Below are 26,542 nucleotides of genomic sequence, written 5' to 3' on the forward strand. Positions count from 1 at the left end.
GAGATCAGACCACCATGGCCCCTTGCAGGCTGGCCACACCCCCAAGCAAGTGGTTAGGGCCAATCAGGCAGGCAGATAGAGTGGTTAGGGGTGATCAGGTAGGCAGGCGAGCAGTTAGGGGTAATCAGGTAGGCAGACAGGCCCTCGCAGGGCTAGCCCTGACCCCCAGCAAAGAAAGAGGGAGGTCCAGGCCAGCCAAGCCATTGCACCCCATTCTGTCGCCTGCAGAGGGAGGCCACTGGTGGCAGGGAAGGGGGGGCAGCAGTGCACATATGGCAAGCAATGGCAGCGGCGGGGGTGGGGATGGGTCCAGCTGTCTGCAGCCTGGGGAAGGAAAGCCCCAATAGGCCCTGATCCCAGGCCAGGCCTACGGGCCCTATCTGAGGGGTCCCAGATTGTGAGAGGGTGCAGGCTGGGCTGAGGGACCCCGCCGAGTGCACGAATTTTCATGCACCGGGCCTCTAATTATAGATAAGAACAGACTAGGCTCCAAGCAGCTATTCTTCAAATGCATGCATGTATTCTGAACCTATCCTGCTAATCCTTAATTATATTCTAATAGTCAAGATTACTATAATACTAACGGTAATAAGACTGATAACGAATACATATCCAATGTGTTCCCACCACAATTTCCATATGGACTATATATGATAAAACTAGGTGAGATAATGGAATATTATTCAGCCCTAAAAAGGACGGCAAAGCTACAACACGAACTGAAATAAGTCAGTTACTAAAAGAACAATACTGTATGATTCAACTTACATTAAGTATGCAGAGGTGGAGGGCAGGTATGGACAGAAAGTTACTATTTAATGGGTACAGTTTCAGCTTGGGAAGATGAAAAAAGTTCTGGAAACTGATGGTGGTGATGGTTGCACAATGTGAAAGTACTTAATGATACTGGACCATACACTTAAAAATGGTTAAATTGGTAAATTTTGGGCTATGTATATTTTATCATACTTTTTTAAACACTAGATGAGACAAAGTTTCCTCATGTGATTTCTTTCTTTGTATTTAAAGTTTAACATTTAATGAATAAGTACTTGAACACTGCAAAATTAATATGGTTCTTGATGGTTTAAAAAATTTTCAAGTCGCCGAAACTGGTTTGGCTCAGTGGATGGAGCGTCGGCCTGCGGACTGAAAGGTCCCGGGTTCGATTCCAGTCAGGGGCATGTGCCTGGGTTGCGGGCACATCCCCAGTGGGAGATGTGCAGGAGGCGGCTGATCGATGTTTCTCGCTCATCGATGTTTCTGACTCTCTATCTCTCTCCCTTCCTCTCTGTAAAAAATCAATAAAATATATTTAAAAAAAAAAAAAAATTTTCAAGTCCAATTCATATAAACTGTTACTTAGTACAAAAGTATTTAGTCAAATTTTAGTTGTTGAACTCTATTTCCTAGTGTATATATCAATTATTTTGTGACTTTAAAACCCATATTTAGGCCTGGCTGGCTGACCTAGTTGGTTGGAGCGTTATCTCATACACCAAAAAGGTTGTGGATTCTGCCCTAGCTGGTTTGGCTCAGTGGATAGAGCATCAGCCTGGGGAATGAAGGGTCCCGGGTTTGATTCCAGTCAAGGGCATATGCCTGGGTTGTGGGCTCAATCCCCAGTAGGAGGTGTGCAGGAGGCAACCAATCAATGATTCTCTCTCATCATTGATGTTTCTCTCTCTCCCTCCCTCTCACTTCCTCTCTGAAATCAATAAAAATATATTAAAAAAAAAAAAAAAAAGGTTGTGGGTTCAATCCCCAACTAGGGCATGTACAGGAGGCACCGATCAATGTTCCTCTCCCATATTGATGTTTCTCTCTCTCTCCCCTCCTCCTCCCTCCCTTCCACTCTCTCTAAAATAATAATAATAAAGTTAAAAAAAAACAAACAGAGTTAAGTGCACACTACTATGGATGAACATAACTGTATTCACTCAAAGGTATAATGGCTGCACTTGGCATCATCATTATTTAAAAACTCACATACACGAAGATATAAAGAATAAGGCTTAAACTTACTTTTGTCACCATAACCACCACAAAGTTTTTCTCATCAATTTTATATTCTTTTAGAGCAGTATCATCATTGAGGATTTTACCTGGTATATTAAAAAAAAAAAAAGTTATTTAAGGCACAGTAACCTTTGTCATAGATATACCTGAAGTTAAAACAATCATCAACATCAATTCTATCAATTAAAATACTTTCCCAAAAGAAAAACATTAACTAATCAGCCAAGATGAGGATAAATATAAATGGAAACACAATTAAACACAGTTAAGAAGGCATAAGCATTTAACTAAAAGAAATCAAACACATATATAGTATATAGATATCCCAAGCAATTCTTAAAAATTACTTATAATAAAAATACTTGATGGTTAAGGAAATATTAACAAGGTCCCAAGAAAAAAAATTATAAAGACAAGCAAAATTTAATATTCAGATTGCACAAGGATTCCTCCTGGGGAACAACTTATAATCCTTCTTCCTGGAGGAAGGAGAAAAGAACCAACTTCCTGATCCCACAAATACTTGATGCCTGGCAAGACAGAAATGTTCCAATGCTATAAAAGTGATACTCATAATAAAAAATACTTCTGCTCTCACCGGTTTGGCTCAATGGACAGAGCATCGGCCTGCAGAGTGAAGGGACCGGAGTTCAATTCCAGTCAAGGGCACATGCCCGGGTTGCGACTCGTTTACCGGTCGGGACATGTAGGAGGCAGCCAATCAATGATTCTCTCTGATCATTGATGTTTCTCTCTCTCTCCCTTCCTCTCTGAAATCAATATATATCAATACACACACACACACACACACGCATATATATATTTTAAAGTACTTCATAAAATGATTTAGTATACAGAAATGACAAGATGATATAGAGCTGGGTAAGACACAAAGAAGTACATAAGACTTCGATGGGCAAGAGTGGCAGGGGCGGGGAGTCAATCGGGGGAAAAAGAAGACATATTAAATACTTAAAAAAAAAAAGACTTCAGTAATGCTAAAGGTCAAACGTTAGGTCAAGATTCCTTCAGGTTTCCTTTTCCTTGAACTTGTTTTCCATTTTTAAAAAGTTCTTGAATAAAAGGCTACAGATACTAAAACCAAAAAGAATAATCTCTCTACTCTATGGAACTGAGAAAAGAGACCAAGACTAGGAACCAGAAATTATAGTTTTATGTCTGCCATCAACAACCTGCCTCTTTAGGCTGCTGTTTCCTAATTTTGGGGTTAGTGTTTTTTTTTTAAACTATCTCAGTTAAGAAAATACTACGAAATCCCTATCTAGAAAGAGATAAGAATCCATGGGCATCTAAGACCTACCTTACTGAAATCTACAATGATGATGTTATGCTAATTTTGAAGAATAAGGAAAAGCATTTTCTCCACAAAAGTCAAATATCAAGTCTATTTTTAAAATACATTTTCCTGGTTACTATAAGGCTAGTAGTGCAATTTCTTTTCTAAAATTAAAAGAATATCACAGGAGGAAGAAAATAGCACATTAATTTCAATGTTCAATCCATACCTGCATAAATTAACTTCTGACCAGCTACAGGAAAGGCATCTTTCCCCTTTTCAGATTCAATCTTCTCTTTCAGTGCTTTCACCTGTAGTAAAAATAAAGATTTTTGTTTTGGAAAGTCTAAACAACAAATGACAACCCAGAATCTGAATAAGTGATGCAAGAAAAAATTTTTATATACATAATGCTTCAAAAAACTTAATGATCATACCTTTACAATATTTTATCAAAAGACCGATTAAGTTAAATAACACATATTTGTTTCCACACTTTTTTCTAGAAAGAAAGAAGTGATGCAACATTTGCAACTATGACTGCTTGGTGAAAATCACGAATTACAGACCACACATGTTACTATGAGTGACTCCAGTACTCAGAACAGTAGTACACAGTGGTTAAGCACATAGTAGGTATTCAGTTATTACTTGCTGAATGGGTAAATTAATGTAGCATAAAAATGTTTAGAAAAAAATAAAAAATAAATGTATGAAACAAAAAATAAAAGAAACAAGCAGGAATCTCATTCTTTGACAAGTCAGGATGAGTAGGCAACTAAGATTTAAAGGAGATTATATATATATATATATATATATATATTTATTTTCTACCCAATAAAAACTGTATTTTCATTTCTAGGACCCATATAGAATATATCTTTTAACAATTTGTTTTTTTAAAAAAATATTTTTGTTGATTTCAGAGAGGAAAGGAGAGGGAGAGAGAGATAGAAACATCAATGATGACAGAGAATCAGTAATTGGCTACCTCCTGCTGGGGATTGTGCTGGCAACCAGGGGCATGTGCCCTGGCCTGGATCAAACCATGACCTCCTGGATCATAGGTTGATACTCAACCACTGAGCGACAATGGTTGGGCTCTTTTAACAGTTTAGTCCATAAAGACTATTTCATTGTTTTCAAAAGCCTAAATAAGTAATGACCACTCTCTAGCTTTGCTTATTAAAAAAAAAGGATTAGGAAGAGAGAGGAAAAAATAAAAACAAACCTTGCAAATAAAGCAGGACAAAGACAACAAAACAATTTCAACCATTTACTAATAAGTGACATTTGCTGCAAAGAAATAAAAATTGTGATTAAAGAATATTAAGAAGATAACAATGAAAACTCTATACACATCAATACCTATATGATTTGGCTAAGAAGGTAATCAGACTAACACTTAAAAGTGTTTATTATTAAACAAAGAAGGAAAATTAATAAGCTAAGCACACAATTCAAATAGAGTAAGATAAATACTAAAAGGAAAAATGCAAGTCAAAGAAATTAATTAAGAAAAGTGAAATGGTAGAAAAAGGTTCTTGTGCCAACAGAAAAATAAACAAATGACAGGGGCAGGCAAATCACAATTACAGTAAAAAAAAAAAAAGTAATGTATTTTAATAAACACTGCCTTTATAATTATTCAAAGTGTGTATATACATTTTTGGGGAATATATATATATATCTATATATATATGTATGTATGTATATATATATATATATATATTTTTTTTTTTTTTGGGGGGGGGGGAAGGATATATTAGTAACTCTTTGCCTTGATATCACAGTTGCAGCACAGAAGCTTCATCTGTGGTACCAGCAAGTCCAGCACTTACAGGGCAGCCAAAAGAGTATCTTTCTTCTTTTTCTTTTTAATATATGAACCTGGGCATGTGCCCTGACTGGGAATCAAACCAGTGACCTCTTGGTTCCTGGGTCAAGGCTCAACCTATGAGCAACACAAGCTGTGACAAAAACATGGATTTTAATGTCAGACCTATTGAACAATTCTTGGTATTAAGTGTGAAGAGATACATTCTCAGAATGAGAGTATCAAATGATAAAGGGCAATATGCCAAAATGCCTCAACTCTTTTTATGGGGGGGGGGGGGGCGTGGGGGATTTGACGCAGCAATATCACTTTAGGTAATGCATCAAAGAAAATAATTAAACTATGACTTTGGAACCGGGTTCACTGACCTGTCCAAAATTCTGGCATTGTTCCTTAACCTCAACACAATGATCTTTACTTTAATCCACTTAAGTCATCTAGTAGTCACAGGACACAGGCTGAATCTTGTTATTCCCAAACTTTTCCATTTTTGAAATTTTAAGTACCAATGCCATATTCCTACTACCTCTCTCAGAACTGTTCACTACACCTGGTCTTGTACCTCATTAGGACTTTGGTCCCTAGATCGTCTACTTCCATTTTTATCTTTACTGTTAGCTCTACTCAGCTTAGACAACAATGCCACTGCTTCTATCACTTTCTTCTCTACCACACACTTTGTCTTTCTGCTGCTCCTGCAAGGCAAAATTTCACACAAAATTTGACACAATTAAATCATAAGTACTCAACATAAAATTATTTCAAGCACTCTGTGGTGTCAGTCTCCTCTCTCTCACTTAGGTAACGAATCTTACCATTAACTACCTGACTGCCAATCCACATTTCTATCCAGTCTTCTAAATGCCACTGGTGAAAATGAATGATATCCTCCCTCCTTCTATTCTCCTAGTTAGCCCTCTCTTCCATTCTCCAAGAGGTATTTCAAAGCTGTAGTCTCCTCTAAATCTGATTCCCAACACAACCCACCCCATGAGCATCTTCTACTTCATTCAAAACATAGAGATATCAGAGGAACTCACCCTTAGCTTTCTGGCACCAAATGGCACTTCTTTTTTTGCATCTCGAATCTCCTTCCCACCTAGTGGTCCCGGGTTCTTCTTCCTATGTTCCCCAGTACCTTGCTAAAGTCATTATGTTTCCTACCCTCCCCCACCTTGATTTTTAACTTCTCCATCAAAGCCAGTTCATTTCCATTCACATTTATTTTTTAATACATTTTTTATTGATTTCAGATAGGGAGAGGGAGAGATAGAAACTCCATGATGAGAGAGAATCATGGATCAGCTGCCTCCTGCACACCCCCACTGGGGATGTGCCCACAACCCAGGCATGTACCCTTTACCGGAATCGAACCCGGGACCCTTCAGTCCGCAGGCCAACGCTCTATCCGCTGAGCCAAACCAGGTAGGTCTCCATTCACATTTAAACAGACCCAAATCTCTATCATCTTAAAAACCAAACAAGCAAACAATAAATTCACAACCCCCTGTCTCTGTTAGCTACACTCTCCTTCCCTGTCTCAAGCATGTTTCAAAAATTTAACTACATGCATTGTCTTCATTTACGGTAACTCCACACCTATTTCTCCTGTGCAATACAGTGCTGATAAACAGATGCATGAACTTTGTTCTCATTTTGTTGCTTATTTTCTCTAGTAGTGCCTACTCCCACAATTCCGTTTAGACTGCACTTACCAGTATCACTGATTTCAGCAATCATAATCAGACATTTCTTAGTCCTTCCCTATTTTACTTGACCTTCTGTCACATTTGACATTAACCATCTTCTTTCACACTGTCTTCCTTTGGCTTCCACAGCACCATACTCTTCTGGTTTTCCTCCTATTTATTTACTCCTTTGTGAAATCCTCTTCCTTAGCCAGCCCTTTAAGGCTGCCTTTTCTCTTATTCCAGGATAATCTATCCCATCTACTCCTAGTTTTAAAACCATCCAGAGGTTAGCTGTATCTTGCCTAAGTCTTCCCTAACCCAATAAAATTGAGCACACTTCGGAACCGCTTATAAAATTCTTCTTTGTAGATGTTGCAAAGGGATAGGTAGCAACTGTGCACATGGTTTCTCTTGGGAAGGTTATGGCCAGCAACATATGCAGTTATGACTCCTGTAACTGTGTTGAGCCTGTGTCAATGCTCCTCTTCCAGTAAGTCATCTCAATGGATGGATCAAAAACTGAGCTCCACATTCCCAGTAAATAACTAGGGCTACTTTATCAAAGGGTAATAAGCAAGCAGGGACTAAACTTTCATTTTGCTACTTATCCCCTCCTAAAGAATGGGAGTTTATCACTAACACAACTAGAAACAAAACATGGTTAACACTCAAGAAATCAAACTTTTTTTTTCTAGCCACATACTTCTCTTATGAAATTGTACACTCTGAAAGAAAAGCATACTTGATATCTAATATTAAACATAGTTGACATGGCTTCCCGCCCCCTCACCCAAGAGGGAGACAATTATAATACAGGTATACATCATTTCCATGTGCTTTTACTTTATTGTGCTTCATAGATGTTGCATTTTTTAATGAACTGAAGGCAAGATCCCCCCGCACCCCTGCCCAAATATTACAACTCACTTTATTGTGGTGGTCTGGAACCGAATCAGCAGTATCTCTGAGTTATGCCTGTAGTCTATTAAGAAGTGCTAGTCCAAAAGCTGATAGGCTGTCTTTTTTATCCCATTCTCTTGTGAGGTAGTTTTCTCTTGCTTCTTCCATATTCCTCACATTAAATAATTTACCCAGTGGTTCCAACTTACCATATAACTATTTTCCAATGTGAACACTACATTGCATCCCATGGCACTACCCTAGTTCAGGCCAACAACCATTCAAAGTAGTCATTTTCATTGAACAAATTTAAATTTTATGTTTCAGATATCAAAATGTCTTATAGTAGTATGACATTTTGCATGTCTGTCTTCTTACATAGTTTTGCATAAGACTTCTAAGACTACTGCTTACTGATTAGGTCAACAATTAAATATTTATAATAACTCAGCTTCCTCAATATTATTTTCTTTATTACTGTTGTAACTATGTTGTTTCTTATTACTGTTATAACTGTACATAGGAAAAAGTTATGCAAGCTGCCCCCAAACATCCCAGCTAAATGACTAACAGGTCATAGGGGCTATGTGCTTACCATATGCCAAGCGGTACACAAAGAGCTTCACAATATTTAACTCATTTAACCTGTGGTACATCTCTATTTGAATCCCAGCTAGTTACTCATGTGGAAGTTGGTATTTGTAAACAAATACCATTGAATACTGCTACAGGCATTTTTGAGGCAATATGCAAGCCTTTGATCCAATAATTCCCTACCTAGAAATCAATGCTAGAGATGCTCACACAAGTATTTCAAAAATATATGAACAAAATATGGCACTACATTTCTGTAGGTAATACTGAAGATAACCCAAATATCCATCAATTGTGAACTGATAAAATATACTATTGCACATGCATTCATCTAAATACTATGCAATACAAGAATGATGACTATATATGTAAGGCATTCAATGAATGCATGTACATATGAATGAGTGAATGAAAAATCTGCAATTATCTTTAAAAGACAAAAGCTAGTTGCCAAGCAATTTGTTTTCTTTAAATATAGTGTAGCTGTGTTTATATATTACATGTAGGTATAAAAATGACTAGTAGCATACAGAGTCTAGTGGTTTCTTAGACCAGTGGCGCAAAGCCTATCACTTTTTACTTTATATACTTTACTTACTATAAAAGCCTGAATTATTTTAGTAATCTAAGAGAAAACTTAGAGCTTAAAAGAAAAGAACTCCACCTCATTGCACTCCCTCAACCATTGCTTACTAGTATCACACAAGAATATACTGCAATTTGGGGAGCAGATTCCATTATAAAAGTAAAGTCTGAGGCAGTACTTCCAGTATTACATAGCTTAGCAAATTAAAAAAAATAAGAGCAACTAAATTAACCAATTTACTAATGGTTAATTGCCAAAATGTTTCCTGAATCTCTCTCCCAAAGTTGGTTCCTGCTAATTCTGAGAATAGAATTGATTATAAACATGTTAGTTGGTTTCAGTGCAAGTGGAAAAATCTCCCCACGGGAGCCAAGGAATGAAAAAATATAGTACAAGAAAAGTGATTTTTAAAAAAATGAAACAGTAACTGAGACTACAATATTAATAATGTGCAAAGAGACAGTAAACAAAGGAATTAATTCTTTTTGCCCCTCAAAGGCAATTAATTCTTAAAGTAGGGTCAAGAATTTAAGAGGTATGCCTGTGGTCCCAAAATCCTACTTTAAATATAATATCCAGGTATTTAGGGTCCTAAGCCAATCTAGTCATGCCAATTTAATCTATTCTATTATAAAAATATATTCCTAATAGTATAATTTCAACAAGATCAAAAGATGTACAGAGTTTGAAGACTAAGTAGAAATGTAGAAAATCACAAGATACTGTAACTTTTAAAGTTTTTATGCAGGGAGAGAATGTGCACCGGGCCACTAGTCCACTATAAAAGGAGGCTAACAGGTAGGTAGCTCTGGCAGGCCCTTGTAAAAGTTGTCTCAATTGTTTCTATGTTCTCAATAAAATATAAAATCTGGGGTCATCAGCTGAAAATAAGGAGAGAAGATATGAAATCTGCCAAGGGCAGTGGAAGAGTTGAATGCAATGGGGAAATGTGTGCCTATCAGGCAATACATAGGGCCTAGTTAAGGCTGATGTTTATGAATTTATTTTTATCTTTTTCTAGGTTGAGAAGTAGTATCTTTAATGAAGAAAATCTGGAGAGCACAGAAAAGTCAAAAGAAGAAAATAAAATTTATCCCTATTTCCACCATCCAGAGATAGCTGTTGGCTGTGAAAACGGCATGAGGTGTTAGAGCGGTGGCGTCAAACCGGACATCTGTTCAACAACCTTGGTACTTGAGTTTTGGCTAAGAAAGAATTCAGAACCAAGACTTGGCTACAAGAGAAAGTTTATTTAGAAAGTCACAGAGGTAGAAGTGACCCAGCTGAGCTGCATGGGCTCAAGGAGCAAGTTACAAAGGCCAATGTTCATGAATTTAAGTGAGACAAGACAATGTGGCTATGTGTTCATCTTCCAGCTGCACAGATGCAAGCACAGACATAGGGCTGAATTTAATCACACTTGGAGTTTTACAAGCAAGAACAATGCAGTGTGAGTGGGATCATATTGCCAAGCACTGTCACAGTTCTAAGCACTTGATGTATATTACCTCAAACTCATATAACCTTCAAAACAACCCTATGAAGTTAGTACTTCCAGTGGCAGTGCTCTCATTTTACAATATGGAAACAGGCACATTAATTGAGTAACTTGCCCAAGGGCACATAGCAAATGCTACAGCCAGGACCAAAACTCTGGCAGCTTGGCTCAAGAGAGATGCTATGCTGACCCTTGCATGTCGATGATTTTAATCACCAGCCTATTTGTGGCTGGGCATGAGTGGAAGCAGTAACATGATGGAAGGAGTGAAAAGAAATATGGATAAGATGGATTATAGGTCTCACTAGAACTGGAATCAGAGAGAAGGTAAAGTGAGATACCAAAACCAGATACTGGAAATGGGAAAAGAGCTACAGCCAACAATAATGGTAAGTGATAGTTGCTAATCAATGGGACTGAAGTAGAGTGGAAGGAAAGATCACTGGATGAGAATTTAAGGAATAGAAGGGCAGGGACCATCTCTCATGCGTATTGAAACTACATACCAAGGTCATTGACTATGTGACCCCAGGCAAGTTACTAATCATGCTAGGCGTGATTTCTTCCTTTTAAAACATACGCTACATATTTTTCATTATTCTCGTATGGATTTCTTTTTAAAATAACGCCTACCGCAAGCTGTGAAGCTCAGCATATTGTAATCATTTTCATGTTTTTAACCCACTGATAAAAACAGCTCTACCAAGAAAAGGGGGAATGTCAAGGATAATTACCAAAAATGTCCATAGGTACTATCTCCACTTCCTCATCTCCCAAGCATTCATTCCTCAATCCACCCAAATCTAACTCTGGTCCCACCACTCTATGGAGACTACTCATCATGGTCAACGATGATCCGCAAGTTGCCAAAACCAAATGTCATGTCATTTTAAATTTCACTTTTGATTTCTCAATTATTAGACACATTTGACCTTTTCCTCCTCCTTGAAACATTTTTTCTTGGATTCTTCCTACCTTAAAGATTTGTTCTTTGATTGACCTCATCACTATTCAATCTTCACATGTTAGAGTATCCCAGGATTAAGCCATAGGCCCTATCCTATTACCCAGCAATACTCTCATCAAGGTTCCTCCATTCCAATAGCATAGATGTTAGTTAAATTTATACAATGAATACTTTAGGCATTAAGGCTTAAAAAAGACTAGGCATTAAAAAATACTGGGTGATTCCTCATCTAGTCCCATGGACTGAAGTCAACCATCTATGCTGTCTACTGTCAGTATCTATCTCCAGCCCAAACTTCTCTCTGGAATCGAGATTCATACCAAATCTCCTTATCCCCACTTAAATGTTTAATAGGCATCTTAAACTAAGTCTTGTGGCCCCATCCCAACTCCCAAACCTGTTCCTCTCCCAGCCCTTCACAGGAAAAGAATTTAGTATTCACATAATTTATACAACCAAAATCTAGGTTTAATCTTTTATTTCTTAATTTTTCCCATGCCAACCTATCAAGAAAGTCTCAACTCTACACTCCCAAGCTATCTCAAATCCATCCACTTCTACTTCCTTGGCCAAAGAATCCACTGCTTAAGACAACTGTGCAAGCCTCCTAACTGGTCTCCCTGCTTTCACTCCTGCTCATTCTACTATCTATTCTCCATATAGCAGTCCAAGTAACTCTTTAAAATCATACAAGAAATTTTTTCCACCTGTTTAAATTCCCCAAAGGTTTTCTACTCTACCTTGAAAACCCCCAGATGATTAGAGAGCCTTACAGATTCTGGCCCCTAACCTAACCCTCCATCCAATCTCTAATCTCTCTGCCCACCCCTACCAGATCAGCAATACAGGCTTTTTGGTTCCCTAAATACACTCTTTTAAAGGTCTTAAAAACACACACACACACCCCCCAAAAAACCATTCTCTTTTTCCTAAATTTATGTTTTAAAGTTTTTTAATTTATTTTTTAATTTTCTTTTTTGTTTTTGTTCATCCTCACCTGTGGATATTTTTCCATTGATTTTTAGAGAGATTGGAAAGGAGGAGGAGGAGGAGGAGGAGGAGGAGGAGGAGGAGAAGGAGGGAGGGACAGAGAGAGACAGAGACAGAGAGAGAGAAACATGGATGACTATCTCCTGGGAATCGAGCCCAAAACCCAGGCATGTGTCCTGACGGAATCAAACCAGTGACCTCTTGGTGCATGGGACTACTCTCAACCCATTGAGCCACAATGGCTGGGCCACTGGTTGCTTCTAATTTGTGCCCTGACTGGGGATCAAACCCACAACCTTGGCATATAGGGATGATGCTCTTACCAACTAAGTTCCCCGCCAGGGCTTAAGGATCTTTACCTATAGAAAATACTCTCCCCATCTGAGTGCTTATTACTACTCAGATCTCCGTTTAAATGTCACCTTATTCAAAAAGGCTTTTTGTGACCAATTTAAAAGTAGCCACCCTGACATGCACTAACGCATTACCTCACCCTATTTCAATTCTCTACATAACCATTATCTGGTTTTAAAAATTTGATTTTTGACTGATTTATTCCACTGTAATGTATGCACCATGACAGCAGGCCGTGACATTTAATAAGTACTCAACAAATAGTAAATAAATGAATCAACAAGCAAACATGAGGGATCACTGACTTGATAGTTCACCAAAAGAATGCATCGAATTCATTCAAAAGATCTTTATAAAATGCTTACTTACTGTGTGCCAGGTATAGAATGAGCAGAAGTCTGGCAGAAACCATACCAGATTTCCCAGGTCCTCTCCATATTTTGTTTTACCAATATGCCAAGAAACCTTAGTTTGATCTCTGCAATTTAGATTTTAATATACTTACTACTTGATGTTTTAATAATCTAAGAAACATTTACCATAAGGCACTATCTCCATCACAACTGTATTAAAATACAATAAACCACAATAGGAAAAAGTCACTAATAAAAAATGGCTAGCAAACACCACATACAGGACAAGTACTAGAGCAAGAGCATAATCAACATTATGTGGACGAAAGGGGCCAAATGCTAACCTGACAAGCTCAGGGAAGGCCTGCATGACAGTCTTGCAAACTCTTAAGACCTAAAGTAACCACAAAGATGGTCTGAAATTAAAACTTTAAAAGCAGTTATGGTGGGTAGTCATGTCCTAGGCCAGTGGTTCTCAACCTTCTGGCCCTTTAAATACAGTTCCTCATGTTGTGACCCAACCATAAAATTATTTTCGTTGCTACTTCATAACTGTAATGTTGCTACTGTTATGAATCATAATGTAAATATCTAATATGCAGGATGGTCTTAGGCGACCCCTGTGAAAGGGTCGTTCGACCGCTAAAGGGGACGCGACCCACAGGTTGAGAACCACTGTCCTAGGCCAATATCTCCCCTGATAAGGTCAATCTTTACCTTAACTGAGCCTATTCTCTTTTTGGATCTATGATAGCATATCCTTGAAATGTCAGGGTAACTTGTAACTTCCCTTTTTCTGGACCCCTCAGGACACAACCAAATGCCCTGGGTGCGAGGACAGATCCACAAATTCCTTCATTATTATCATCATCTTAACTGTTGACTTAAATATCTTGTACCCACCTAAGTAAAAGAAGTATGTGTCTATCATTTTACTTTTTATCCAAATCCCAGAGATTTCCCCTGCTTTCTTCTGCCTCTCTAATTTATCACAAATAGATTTCGTGTAACCCACTTACATCTCCTCCTTTGATTGTAATGTATAAAAATAGGTGAAAAACCGCCATTCTCTAGAGCAGCGGTTCTCAACCTGTGGGTCGCGACCCCTTTGGGGGTCCAACGACCCTTTCACAGGGGTTGCCTAAGACCATCAGAAAACACATATATAATTACATATTGTTTTTGTGGTTAATCACTATGCTTTAATTATGTTCCATTTGTAACAATGAAAATACATCCTGCATATCAGATATTTACATTACGATTCATAACAGTAGCAAAATTACAGTTATGAAGTAGCAACGAAAATAATTTTATGGTTGGGTCACAACATGAGGAACTGTATTTAAAGGGTCAAGGCATTAGGAAGGTTGAGAACCACTGCTCTAGAGCATTATCCCAATCCGTTGAGATTCTGCTTTCTGGCAATTGTTGAGTTTGGCTCAAATAAACTCACAAAAAATCTTTACAGGTTTGAATGTTTTGTTAACAACTAGAGGCCCAGTGCACGAAATCTGTACAATGGTAGGGTCCCTAAAGACTGGTAGTCGGGTACTCCCTCCCTTCCCCTGGCTGCCTGCTGCTGCGGACCCCAGTCGGCCCCACCCCTGATTGAACTCCCAGACAACTTCTGGTCAAGGGGACAATTTGCATACTACACTTTTATTATATAGGACTAGAGGCCCAGTGCACGAAATTTGAGCACTCGGGGGGTGGGTGGGGGCATGGGGTCCCTCAGCTCAGCCTGCGCCCTCTCACAGTCTGGGAGCCCTCGGGAGACATCCGACTGCTGGGGAAGCAGGAGAGGCTCCTGCCACTACTGCTGCACTCACCAGCTGTGAGCCCAACTTCTGGCTGAGCAGGGCTCCTCCTGTGGGAGCACATTGACCACCAGGGGGCAGCTCCTGCGTTGAGCGTCTGCCCCGTGGTGGTCAGTGTGCATCAGAGTGACTGGTCGTTCTGTAGTTCGGTTGATTTGCATATTAGCCTTTTACTATATAGGACTATATAGAAGCATGGAATAGACTGTCCAATCTCAGAGGCAAGGCGGGGTGGGTGGGATGAGATCAACCTAAGAACTTGTATGCATATATGCCTAACGCATGAACACAGATAATAGGGTGGTGAAGTCCTGGGGTGGGAGCGGGCTAGAAGGGATCAATGGAAGAAAAGGAAAACATATGTAATACTTTCAACAATAACATTAAAAAAAACAAACACATTAGCCCTAACTGGTTTGGCTCAGTGGATAGAGTGTCCGCCTGCGGACTGAAGGGTCCTGGGTTTGATTCCAGTCAAGGGCACATCCCAGGTTGTGGGCTTGATCCCTAGTAGGGGGTGTGCAGGAGGCAGCTGATCAATGATTCTCATCATTGATGTTTCTATCTCTCTCCCTCTCTTCCCTCCTCTCTCAAATCAATAAAAATAAATTTTAAAAAATAAAATAATGGATCAGCTTATAGAGAAATCTTAAACTTTCAATGTAGCCCTAGCTGGTTTGGCATTGAGCACTGGCCCACCGACTGAAGGGTCCCAGTTCGATTCCGGTTAAAGGGCAGGTACCTCGGTTGCAGGCTCAATCGCCACCCCCCCCTCCCTCCAGGGGGCGTGTTGGAGGGAACCAATTGATGTGTCTCTCTCACATCAATGTTTCTCTGTCTCTCCCCCTCCCTTCCACTCTCTAAAAATCAGTGGAAAAAATATCCTCAGGTGAGGATTAATAACAAAAAACTTTCAATGTATATGCCCAGCTTTACGGCACTTATATAATAATATAATTACATTTCAGCTTGTGCATTTAAAGTCTCATGTCAGCTGGGTTGTTATTTTTTGTCTAGTTATTGAAAACACAGAGTGGCAGGGGTTAGCAGACTGAAGGATTAAATCTGTATACCACATATTCTTTCTTGTCATTTTCATTGATACAGTAAGATCTGCACTGCAGTAGAAGAATATCAACTTTTCTTTAATCTACCTGTTCCCTCCCTATTGGGTTTAAGTAATGGCAAACCAAAAAAATTAAGTGACTATGGATCTGAGCTTAAAAAATCTTTGTGCATTCCATTTCCCTCTAAATATCCATCACACCACCAACCTTCAGAATTTTTAAGAATTTTGTGTAAGTATCAGTCTACTATATATCTCAAAATGCTTTATTATATAGCTTAAATTTATCCTTTTCTTTTTTTACAGGAAATCATGTATTTAAAATAGAACTCCACACAATGAAGACTGCTCTTTCAGCAATGGGTTCTCCATCCCACCTCTTCATTTTGTTTCTATATTGTTTGAATATTTTATAAGAGGAGATGCATTACTTTTGTAATAAAAAGACTTTTGCAATGGTTCAAATGGCTAGTGTTTTGTCAGCACGACCAGCATGGCTCAGTGGTTGAGCATCAACCTGTGAACCAGGAAGTCATGGTTTCGATTCCTGGTCAGGGCATATGCCTGGGTTGTGGGCTCAATTCCCAGTGGGGCGCATACAGGGGGCAGAACCAAATCCTCTTGCCTTTCCTTTTACAGTCCTAAGCCAAGACTAGGTCAATTAGGTTTCCAGAAGACCCAAACCAGGTCCTAAAAGTATAAAAGTCCCTGTACTCGTCCAGTCCCTCCAGTCAAAGCTCACTCAACAATTATTTGTTCTACAAATGAATCACTCCCAAAATTATTTTTATCTCTCAATTCTTTCTTTCACTCATTTTTGTTCCTGCTCATCCCCCACAAGTTTATCTACTGGCAACTTCAAGTTACTTAATTTCCTCAATTCATTCTAATAAAAAATTAAACAAGGACAAACCTTTGAGTAGCCAAAATAGGTCTCAGAGACCAAAATCTGCTCATTTTACGTGGGTCTCCCTGCAAGTCTCATTATAATCCATTTTCATCCTTATTTTATACTAGAGGCCCAGTGCACAAGTGGGTCCTGCACAGCCCCAATAGACAGATGGGAGCCGCATGGCTATGGAGAGGGGCCGAAGGCAGTAGGCCCAGCCCCAAATGCGGTGTGTGTGTGTGTGTGTGGGGGGGGGGGGGGGGACGGACAGATTGGGGGCCAGTGGCCTGGGGGAGAAGCCATGAGGGGTTGGGCGACCGGCCCTGTCCCTGATTGGAGTGGGGGGGCCAGTTGGGGGTGGAGCTGGCTGGGGGGAGGGGCCGCAGGTTGGCCGGAGGCCCATGCCTCTATTGGGGTGAGGGGCGATCAGGGGTGGTGTCAGCCTGGGGAGGGAGAAGGGGGGGGGGAGTTGGTTGGTTGGCGGGCAGCCCCTCCCTCGATCAGGGTGGGAAAGGCTGATCAGGGGCAGGGTGGCCGAGAGGAGGAGCTGCAGGAGGTTGGTCGCGGGCGCCACCCCTGGATTGGGCGGTTCGCTGGCAGCAGTGGGTGACCGGTCGTTCCAGTCGTTACAGCATTCTAGCCACTGGCTTTTCATATATATACACATATATATGTATATGTAGAATACTATCTCTAATATCCTTGGTTACCTAGTTTTCTCAGGGGTGGTGGCCCTATAAGGCTAGAGAAATAATTTGGTCTGGCCCTGCCTAGGCAGTAGGGGTGAGTTAATTAAATGTTTGACCAAATATAGCGGGCTCATTTTTAAGTTGATAATTTTGTATTGCCTCTGAATGCTGTTATAAATATCTAAATGGCCCTTGGCAGAAAAAAGGTCTCCATCCCTGATCTATACTCATATGGTCTTCACTATTTTCTTTTCTTACTGTAATTCTACATTCAAATTCTGTTTTGAAAATATTAACTAAAAAACCACTAAAGATAAAATGTTCTATTTTTAAAACATTTAAGAAATTTAAAGTCATTAAATGAAAATCTACAATTAACTTTAATTAAAATGTCCCGCCGAAACCGGTTTGGCTCAGTGGATAGAGCGTCGGCCTGCGGACTGAAAGGTCCCAGGTTCGATTCCGGTCAAGGGCATGTACCTGGGTTGCGGGCACATCCCCAGTAGGAGGTGTGCGGGAGGCAGGTGATCGATGTTTCTCTCTCTCTATCTCTCTCCCTTCCTCTCTGTAAAAAATCAATAAAATATATTTAAAAAAAAAAAATGTCCCATATAGCAGGTTAAATGTTTTCATTTCTTGCCCCAGACTAAGTGTTAGTTTTTACATTTCTACAAGTAGGGAAAAAAAAAAAAGGTAGAGAAACTACTTTGTAACCATGAGCTTTCTGAAAATATAAACTTCTAGAAGTTTTATAATTCATATAACTAATGCATTGCCTTGGAAATAAACTGGAAAATAGCAAATAGTTAAAAATCTATACAAATACAATATTGGCTCAAAGATTATGTACAAAGTGACCAAAGAGCTATACAAATCTTATAAAATATAAATATTTCAGTAGAGCTGTAGAAAGTCATTGAATAACTTAAATAAACTCACAGATATTAAAAAACTCTTTTGTTTCAATAATTCTGGAATTAATTTTGAATATTATAAGCTGGTCAAATTCCTGCAGCACCAACATTTAGTACTACAAAGAACCAAAATCAAAGACATTTAATGAAAAGTTTTACCTGAAAACATTAAAAAGACAGATGCACTTTAACTTGCATCCTCTAACTTATTACTACACACTAAGCAGTAAAGGAATATTCAAGAATCTGGTTTCTATTAGTAATATCAATCCACAGGGTATTGTCAATTACCTCTGAGGACACTGAAGTTTCTCACCTATAACTGATATCTTCTACACCTTTAAAAGTTTAATCACAGCATACTTCTACACATACTTTGAAAAAAATCATTTTGTAAAACAATTCCAAAAAGGTTGGGAACTATGCCTTTTAAATAATGTTTCTTAAATGACTAAAGATGTAGAAAACTTTAGATTACATGAGACAGATAAACATACACTACTCAAACCTCACTCAAAGGTAGCCACCTATTAAAAATCAATTCCATTTAGTGACCACCAACTTAAATACTATTTAATCTTCACATCTCTGCAAAGCAGGTACATAACTAGTACAAAGTCACAATGAAACCCATATCTACTTAATGGCCCCTGGTCTCCAAGAACAGAATTAACTACTTTTTAAAATATGGATGGACAGAAAGTTGCTGGTTTAAATTTAGCATTATGACAACCTCAACGGGTGTAGTGAATGAAAATTCCAAAACATAAGCAGTAAATGTAAGATTATGGCATTATTAGATTCTTGGTGTAAAGTTGTTCTGCTTTCAACAGTGGCTCCTTTTGCAGTCACAGACACAAGCTCGCACGGTAATTTACCATGTGGACTTCTGAAGTGTTCAAAGGTTTAATTAACTGCAGAAGGGATTCCAAGTTTTTATTTTTTCTCTCCCACAAAGTGCTATTATTGGGGGTGAGGGAGGATGCAGGGTTCTGCAATTCCGAGGACCCGTTAATTTGGACGTGAGCTTGAGCCTGGGTTTGAAGGGCTCTAAAGCAAAAATCTTCACCACCAGAGGCCTCAGAGTGCACCTATGGGTGCGGATTCGGTGGCGGGAGAACTGCAGCCAAAGGGTTCAAGATATATAGGCACATAAAGAAGTTACCAATTCTGGGGGGACGAGGGCACAGAATTCACTTTCTCCACCCCCCACCCTCACCCTGAGGCAGATGGAACCTGACACCCCCTTTTTAAAAAGCTCATTATCTCCGGTGACCATCTCCCAAGAGCTGCCTAACCAGGTCCACGCAGTGGCAGTGGCGACGCCTACATCTGCCTCCCCCCCAAACCCCAGCACCCACACCGGGGGGGCCCGGCGACACCGCCACGGAAGCCGTGGCCCCACCTACCCACCCAATCTCCACTAAGGACTCCTAGGCCAAGGCCTCCTGCACCCCGCGCGCGCGTGCTCCACGCCATTGGCCACCAGGCCCTCGGCGCCCGGCCACTGCTTCCTCTTACTCCTGCCACAAAGCCCGAGGCCAACTCCGAGGGGTCGGGGCGGCCGCACGCCACCAGGGCCGGGACGCTGGGACCCCGGGCCCAGCCAGCGCCCGGAGCCCTCAGGCCTCATCCAGCGCCTGGGGCCCGGGGCCCGGGGCCCACGCACACCGAGCTTTCCCGGTGCACCGGGAGTTGTCCCCGCTCGGGCGCGCCGCCAAGCCCGGCTCGGAGCTGAGGCGGGGACCCCACGCCCTGCCGCGCCGCCCCCCGCCCAGGCCCGGCGCACCCCTCGTGCTCCCCGCGGCCCCAGCGCGCCCGTCCCGGCCCCGCGCTCCCCTCCGCTCGCACCGTCTCCTCGGGGTCGATGTCGATCTTAAAGGTCTGCTGCTGGAGAGTCTTCAGGGTGACCTGCATGGTGCCGCCGCGCAGCTCCGCTGCCGGGCCTGCTCCAGGTGCTGGCCGCTGGGCGGGGTCTGTGGCCTGGCGTGGCCCTGGGGTCGCCCGCGCTCCTCGTGCGCTCGGAAGGAAGACGGTGGGGGTGGGGATTTGTCACATTCGCCCAGCGGGGCGGCCTCTCCCCCCGCCGTGGCCTCGGGCCGCGCGGCTGCCTCCGCGACTGCGGCCTTTCCCGCGAGATCGGGCCGCCTAGCGTCCTCAGCACCAGCCCCTGAGTGTGCAGGAAGCTCGAGAAGCGCTTCGAGACAAGCAGAGAATCCGCTAGCTCACCACAGGCTGGTGGCCGCCATCATCGTGACTCGCCGAGTAGTGCCCCCTCCCCCACCCGAAAAACCTGGGGGATGGGGCCGGGCTGGCGCAGCGCGCAGGCGTAGGTTGCGGCGAGGCTGTGCGCAGGCGCAGCTAAGAACTCCGCCCTGGAATTGGGGCGGGGCTAATGCGGCTGCGGGACGCCCGCGGCGTACGCATGCGCAGTGCCTGTGTGTCGTGGGCTTTAGGGCTGCCTCGTAGCGTCTGCAACCTGGGCGTTCTCCCGCTCGCCGCCGCTCCGCCTACGTCCAGGCTCCGCCCGGCGGCTCGAATTGCGCAACCCGTTGGCGTAACCGGGAGCGCAACGTGGAGACCCGACTCGGTGGATTCCAAGCTCTGCAGCTGGGGAACTAGAGGGCGGTAGGTCGGGGCCGGGCTTAAGTGAAAGGATCGTGGTTACCACGGAAATGAGCCCGGCGCTTGCTGTGTGGCTGAGCCCTTGTGGGGGTGACTGGTGCTTTAATCTTGAGAGCACAGACCAGCGCCAGACAGCCTGTGTGGACCCTAAAGAAAAGGGCCGGTAACGGGAGGTCAAGCTCTTTCACTCCTTTGGGCAGAACTGTCCAGTGGTTCCTCATCTCACCCAGAGTAAAAAAGTTGTTAAAACTCGGCCCTGAGCACCTGCCTCTCACCACGTCTCTCTCCCGCTAGCTCTGGATGGTGGTGATGGTGGATGTTCAGCACCTGCTTCCGGCTGCCTTTGCACCCGCTGTTCCCGCCCCGAGTCCTCTCTCCCCAGACACCTGGGTGGCTCGCTCTCTCGCCTCCTTTGAATCTCTGCTCACGTGTCACCTTCTCGGTGAGATCTACCTTAGCTACCCGACCTAAAGCCGCAACTTGCCTAGCTCCATGAACCTGCTCAGTTTTTTTCCCCCTGTAGCATTTATCATCGTATGTTTTTCACCTCCCCCTTTTTTTTTTAATTGATTAAGGTATTATATATGTGTCCATATCCCCCCTTTGCCCCCCTCACCTCCCTTTTCTAAACCCCAGACTGAAACCGCAGGAAGACAAGGATCTTGTTTTGTTAAGGGATATAGAAACGCGCCTGGCACATAGACACACAAATGTTGGTGGAATGGGTGAATGGGCTTCCGGTTCCTCATCAGTGGGATAGGAGAACCTCTATTGTATCTCCTGTTATACTCACTACTCAGTTATTACTCTGAATACGTTCAGTCACCAAATGTGTGGGATTTCCCCCCCTACACTGAGCATTCTTCCATTATCTACAGACATCAACTAGATGCCCTACAGTTCAACTAAAGTCTGACACTTTCTACCTTTGAGATAGCATCCGATCCCACAAGCTAAGGGCTCAGTCCCACAAGACTGCCCCCACTTCAGATGCCAGTTGCAAATGCCAGCTTGTTACCAGTACTTCAGCTGACTGGCTATAAACTAGAGTTCCTACAACTTCCTTCTTGAGTTTGATCATTTGCTAGAACTTGGGGAAACACATTGACCAGTTTATCCTCCTATATAATAAAAGGCTAATATGCAAATTGTCCCCTTGGCCAGGAATTCGACTGGGAGGCCGACCAGGGGGCAGGGCCCACCAGCTGCCCTCACCCCCTCCCCCCAGTTGGTCCCACCCCCGATTGGCCCCTCCACCCCATAGGGAGCAGGCCAGCTGGACACCCCCCCCCCCCACCACCTGTGCATGAATTCATGCACTGGGCCTCTATAATCTAATATAATAAAGGATATGATACAAGATACAGCTGAACAGCCAGATGAAATACATAGGGCAAGGTTTGGAAGTGTCCTGAGTGCAAGAACTTCTGTCCTCATGGAGTGTATGGGAATGATGTTCTCATAGTTTGCTGGTGAGTTTACAATTTTTTACAACCTTTTCAAAAGTCATTTAGCCACACAGGTGGTTCTTAATATCTAGAATTTAAACTGTCATACATACCACTTAGATAACCCTAAAAGTATTTTTCTCTACTTAGCTATTATGATTTGAAAAGTTGGTTTTATGGTGCAGTCAACCAGCCAGTGGGGCAAAGGCCTGACATTCACAAGTTCTATGTTTAAACAGTATCCTTTACACAACCCAACATTCCTTTTTCTCATTTGACCTGATTTTCTCATTAGTTTTGCAAGAGTAGAAAAATAGTTAGCAATATAAATTGTGAAATATATCTTTTGCTAAAGTTCAATGTGTTCAAATAGTTTTGTGATTATTTTTCTTGTTCTGTTTTTTCCCCAATTCATTCTTTTTCTCATTCAACAGGTTTTTCATTTCTAGCTAAAGCTGATTTTAATGCATTTATTTCAAGCATACCAGGCTTGCCTTTTGAACTAAAAATCATAGCTGACTTTTTGTTGATAGCATGTTTATTTGTTAATTGGTGTATTATAATTTATTCTCCATATTTATTGGGAAGCGATTATATTCCAGTTCCTACGTGTGTCAATGAATCTCTGAATCTTTGCCCTGAAGAGGTTACTAGGATGCAGAGAAATTGCAACCGTTGTGCAGTGCTGGTAGGAATGTAAACGGTGCAGCCATCATGACTGTTCTTCAAAAAATATTAAGCATGAAAATACCATTTGATCCAGGAATTCCACTATGGTTTTATATCCAAAAGGATTCAAAGCAGATTCAAACAGATATTTGCACACCCATGTTCACATTAGCATAACTCACCTTAGTCAAAAGGTAGAAACAACCCAAATATCTATTGAATGGAAAGTGAGGGCTCCTTTTTCATGGACCCATGCTTATTATTTGTGGTTTTGCAATACATGCTTGCCTCTATTTTGCAGAGCTTTTATATATTAACTAAGAAGAGCCCCAGGACCCAAAGTGTTTAAAATAGAAAGTTTGAAGATAGCCAAATGTGTGCTAGTTGGTTCACAGACTGGACCACAAAGTTTGGATCCCAGTTTAGACTTCAAAAGGAATCGGTAACATCTTTTCACATTGTAGATTTCAACATAGTCTTACCTATTTCGCGTTTCAGCCCCACAATTGCAGTCCTTGTCAGAGCCTAAAGGAATGTGATATCATTTGAGAAATAGTACATCCTTCTTTTCATTTATTGTAATTCCCTTGGTCCCATAACACTTTTTCTGGTCCTTACATTTTTACATGCTTTGATTCTTCCAGGATATTAACATTACTGCTACTATTTATGGTTCTATGTCACTACCATAGAGTTGTCATTTACCTCCATCTTTTTGAATGTTCATCCTATACCCTCGCTTAAAGTGCTGTATGCCATCGTGCTAACTTCTTTAAGTATCTCCTCACCTCTTTTCTTTTCATTGGAATTGCCCATAGTCATGTTTCTGAGCACTTTCTGGTACTGTCTCCTTTTGGAAACTTCTGGAATTATGCCTATATTTTCTTAAAATATTTTGAAATCTAGCTTCCTAAAGTCCTCTGTATACATTTTATCCATCTCAACCTTGCCCTCCCTTGAAAGATGCTCATCCCTTTCACTCCAACAAATTACTTTTTCCCATTGGTTGGAATCAGAGTACAGTTATTTTTATACCTTCCTCTACCTTATAGGACATGAAATGGTTAGGAAGGCAAGTAAAAGAATCTGCTTTTATCTGAATGAAGTACCCAGAATGGTATCTCCATTGTGTGTGTTCTGCCAATTGTGTGGCTTTCCTCCGAGTGGCTCAGCTCTGCTTCCCTAACAACATTACTTCTCCTCTCTCCTTTCATCTTCATCCAAGTGTTCAGGAATTCCTCTGACTCTGTTGTTATCACAGCCTACAGTGCTGCTCCATCTCCTCCCAACAGGTCTTTTGCGCACAGCACACCCTTCTATCAGTATGTTCCCATGGATCCATTCCATCACGCCAACCCGCAGTGGTATCTCTGAGGTCTTGTTTGTCACCCTGTGCTGTAATCCCAAGGTTACTCTGTTGCTCATGTTCTGAGCATGATATCTGGATATCTGCTGTGTATGTTTGTTTCCTGATGTCCTTTCCAATTGTTTTCTCATTAAATTACCCAGTATCTCCCTCCTGTTGAAATTCTTCCCAGCCTTCTTGAATGTCATCCATGGAAACCCATTTCAATTTTGTCTAGGTGTTTTTTTCTCCTTCCCATCTGTTTTCCATTTACAGCCCTTTTGGCCAGAGGAGTTGGTCTCTGACTAAACATTCTTTTCAGTCTTTGAAAAATGCTCTTCATTCTTAGTCAGATATCTGTCATTCCTACATTTGAAGCTATGGCCCTGAAATAAAAAAATTACACCAACGTGAAAAAAAAAAATTACACCAATGTGTATCTAATAGTTCATATTTCATTTCATATTTTATTCTCAACATTTGTGCGTTTTAAATAAATAAGTCCTTTATTTCTTTAGTTTTCGAAGTCTTTTATACCCCAGATTTCACAGTATCTCAAGATACTTCCATACTCTGTTTTCTATTTTGATCAGTTTTCACTTCCCTGTAACTTGGCAGTTGATAGCTTTGACCTTCCACAGAAGTCTCTGCCATAGGCTAGATTCATACTCCATGAAAATAACACCCCTTCTTGCATGCATTGATTGTGTCAATTCTCAGACATTACCATATCCCTCACAAGGGGAGTCCGCATGTCCCAGCATGTAACTTTTCCTCCATAGCTTTCCCATTTCATGTGCCTTCCTCCTCTGTGGGAAAAGAAAAGTATGGGTGTAGTATAATAGAAAGGAGGCTTGCTCTGCTACTTCTTACTAGGTAGGTAGAGAGAACAATAACTAAGTGAACTTGCCACACCTCAGCTTCTTTATCCTTTATGTGGGGATGTCATACTGACTTTACAGGGTTATGATGATGATGTAATAAGATACTATATATGAAACCACTTTGTATGCTGAAAGTAACACAAACTTAGACTTTATTATTATGTTTTCAATCCTGACCCAAGGATGTGTTTTTACTGATATTTTAGAGAGAGAGAGAGAGAGAGAGAGACATCAATGTGAGAGAAACATCGATCAGTTGTCTCCCGTATACGCCCGGACCTAGGTATGTGCCGTGACCAGGAACTGAACCCGCAACCTTTTGGTGTACGGATGATGCTCCAACCAACTGAGCCACCCAGCCAGGGCCAAACTTAGATTTTTAAAGTAATCATTGGATTATTTTTCTTTCAACCAGCAGAGCACATGCAGCTTCATGAGAAGTTGCTTCTACTCCATATTAACTCATTTACTGAGTGCCTTCTAGAAGCCAGATCCTCTTTAAGGAGAAACACAGGCATGTGCAGGAAACTTGGTGGTGGACTTCTCAGCGGGGAGGAAAGTAAATTTGGGAGCATGTCCTTCCCCAGAGGATTAAAGTGGACATTGTGGTAGCCTGTGCACTACCCACACACATCTATGCTTTACGTGTTCTTTGGATTTTAATACGCCAGGCACAAGTGTCTCTGGGCGTCCCAGAGGTCATCCCAGCTATGTGCAAGAATCTGCTTATTTTTTAAAACTGTGGGCAGTTCTGACTTGTATCTCCTACAGGATCCACCATAAGCTAACTTCATCTGGGAACATGCCACGGTACACCCTTCTCTACCCTAACCAGGATGGCATGGCATGGTTCTCTCTTTAGTTTATAGGGCAGTAATAACAACTAACCATTTGTAATAGCAACTATAAATGTCATTGGGTATTGAAACCCTATTATGTGGCACATACTCCACTAAGCTCCTTCTATACATCAGTGTTTTTCAGTCATTTAAAAAAATTACTGCTCCCCTGAGGAACCTTTTTAGACATTTTTTCCTTAATATTCCCTCCATGAAATTTTAATACCACACACATACTGTGTATTTGTTTAGGTACTATATGTATGTA

General features: G+C 41.3%; 2 protein-coding genes across 4 annotated transcripts in view; one reads left to right on the forward strand and one right to left on the reverse strand.

Annotated features, from left to right (window-relative positions):
• Positions 1 to 20,732, reverse strand: part of RAD23B (RAD23 homolog B, nucleotide excision repair protein) — a 45,206-nt gene extending 24,474 nt beyond the window's left edge. The window contains exons 1-3 of one of the 2 annotated variants that reach the window (XM_036330108.1): positions 20,316 to 20,732; positions 3,546 to 3,627; positions 2,026 to 2,105 (exon numbers count right to left, since the gene is read on the reverse strand). In XM_036330108.1, coding sequence (XP_036186001.1) covers positions 2,026 to 2,105; positions 3,546 to 3,627; positions 20,316 to 20,381 — 228 coding nt within the window. In that variant the 5' untranslated portion in view covers positions 20,382 to 20,732. The remainder of the gene's footprint in view (positions 1 to 2,025; positions 2,106 to 3,545; positions 3,628 to 20,315) is intronic. The other variant, XM_036330107.1, reaches the window with a different exon arrangement.
• Positions 20,733 to 20,843: 111 nt separating this feature from the next.
• The window catches only part of LOC118667215 (U3 small nucleolar RNA-associated protein 14 homolog A-like), a 72,879-nt gene continuing 67,180 nt past the window's right edge, over positions 20,844 to 26,542 (forward strand). The window contains exon 1 of one of the 2 annotated variants that reach the window (XM_036330105.1): positions 20,844 to 21,092. The gene's annotated coding sequence lies outside the window, so the exon portion shown is untranslated. Of the gene's footprint in view, positions 21,093 to 22,428; positions 22,562 to 26,542 lie in introns of those variants that run through there. The other variant, XM_036330106.1, reaches the window with a different exon arrangement.

This window comes from Myotis myotis, unplaced genomic scaffold, assembly GCF_014108235.1.
Source record: "Myotis myotis isolate mMyoMyo1 unplaced genomic scaffold, mMyoMyo1.p scaffold_m19_p_12, whole genome shotgun sequence".
In the NCBI taxonomy this organism is placed as follows: Eukaryota; Metazoa; Chordata; class Mammalia; order Chiroptera; family Vespertilionidae; genus Myotis; species Myotis myotis.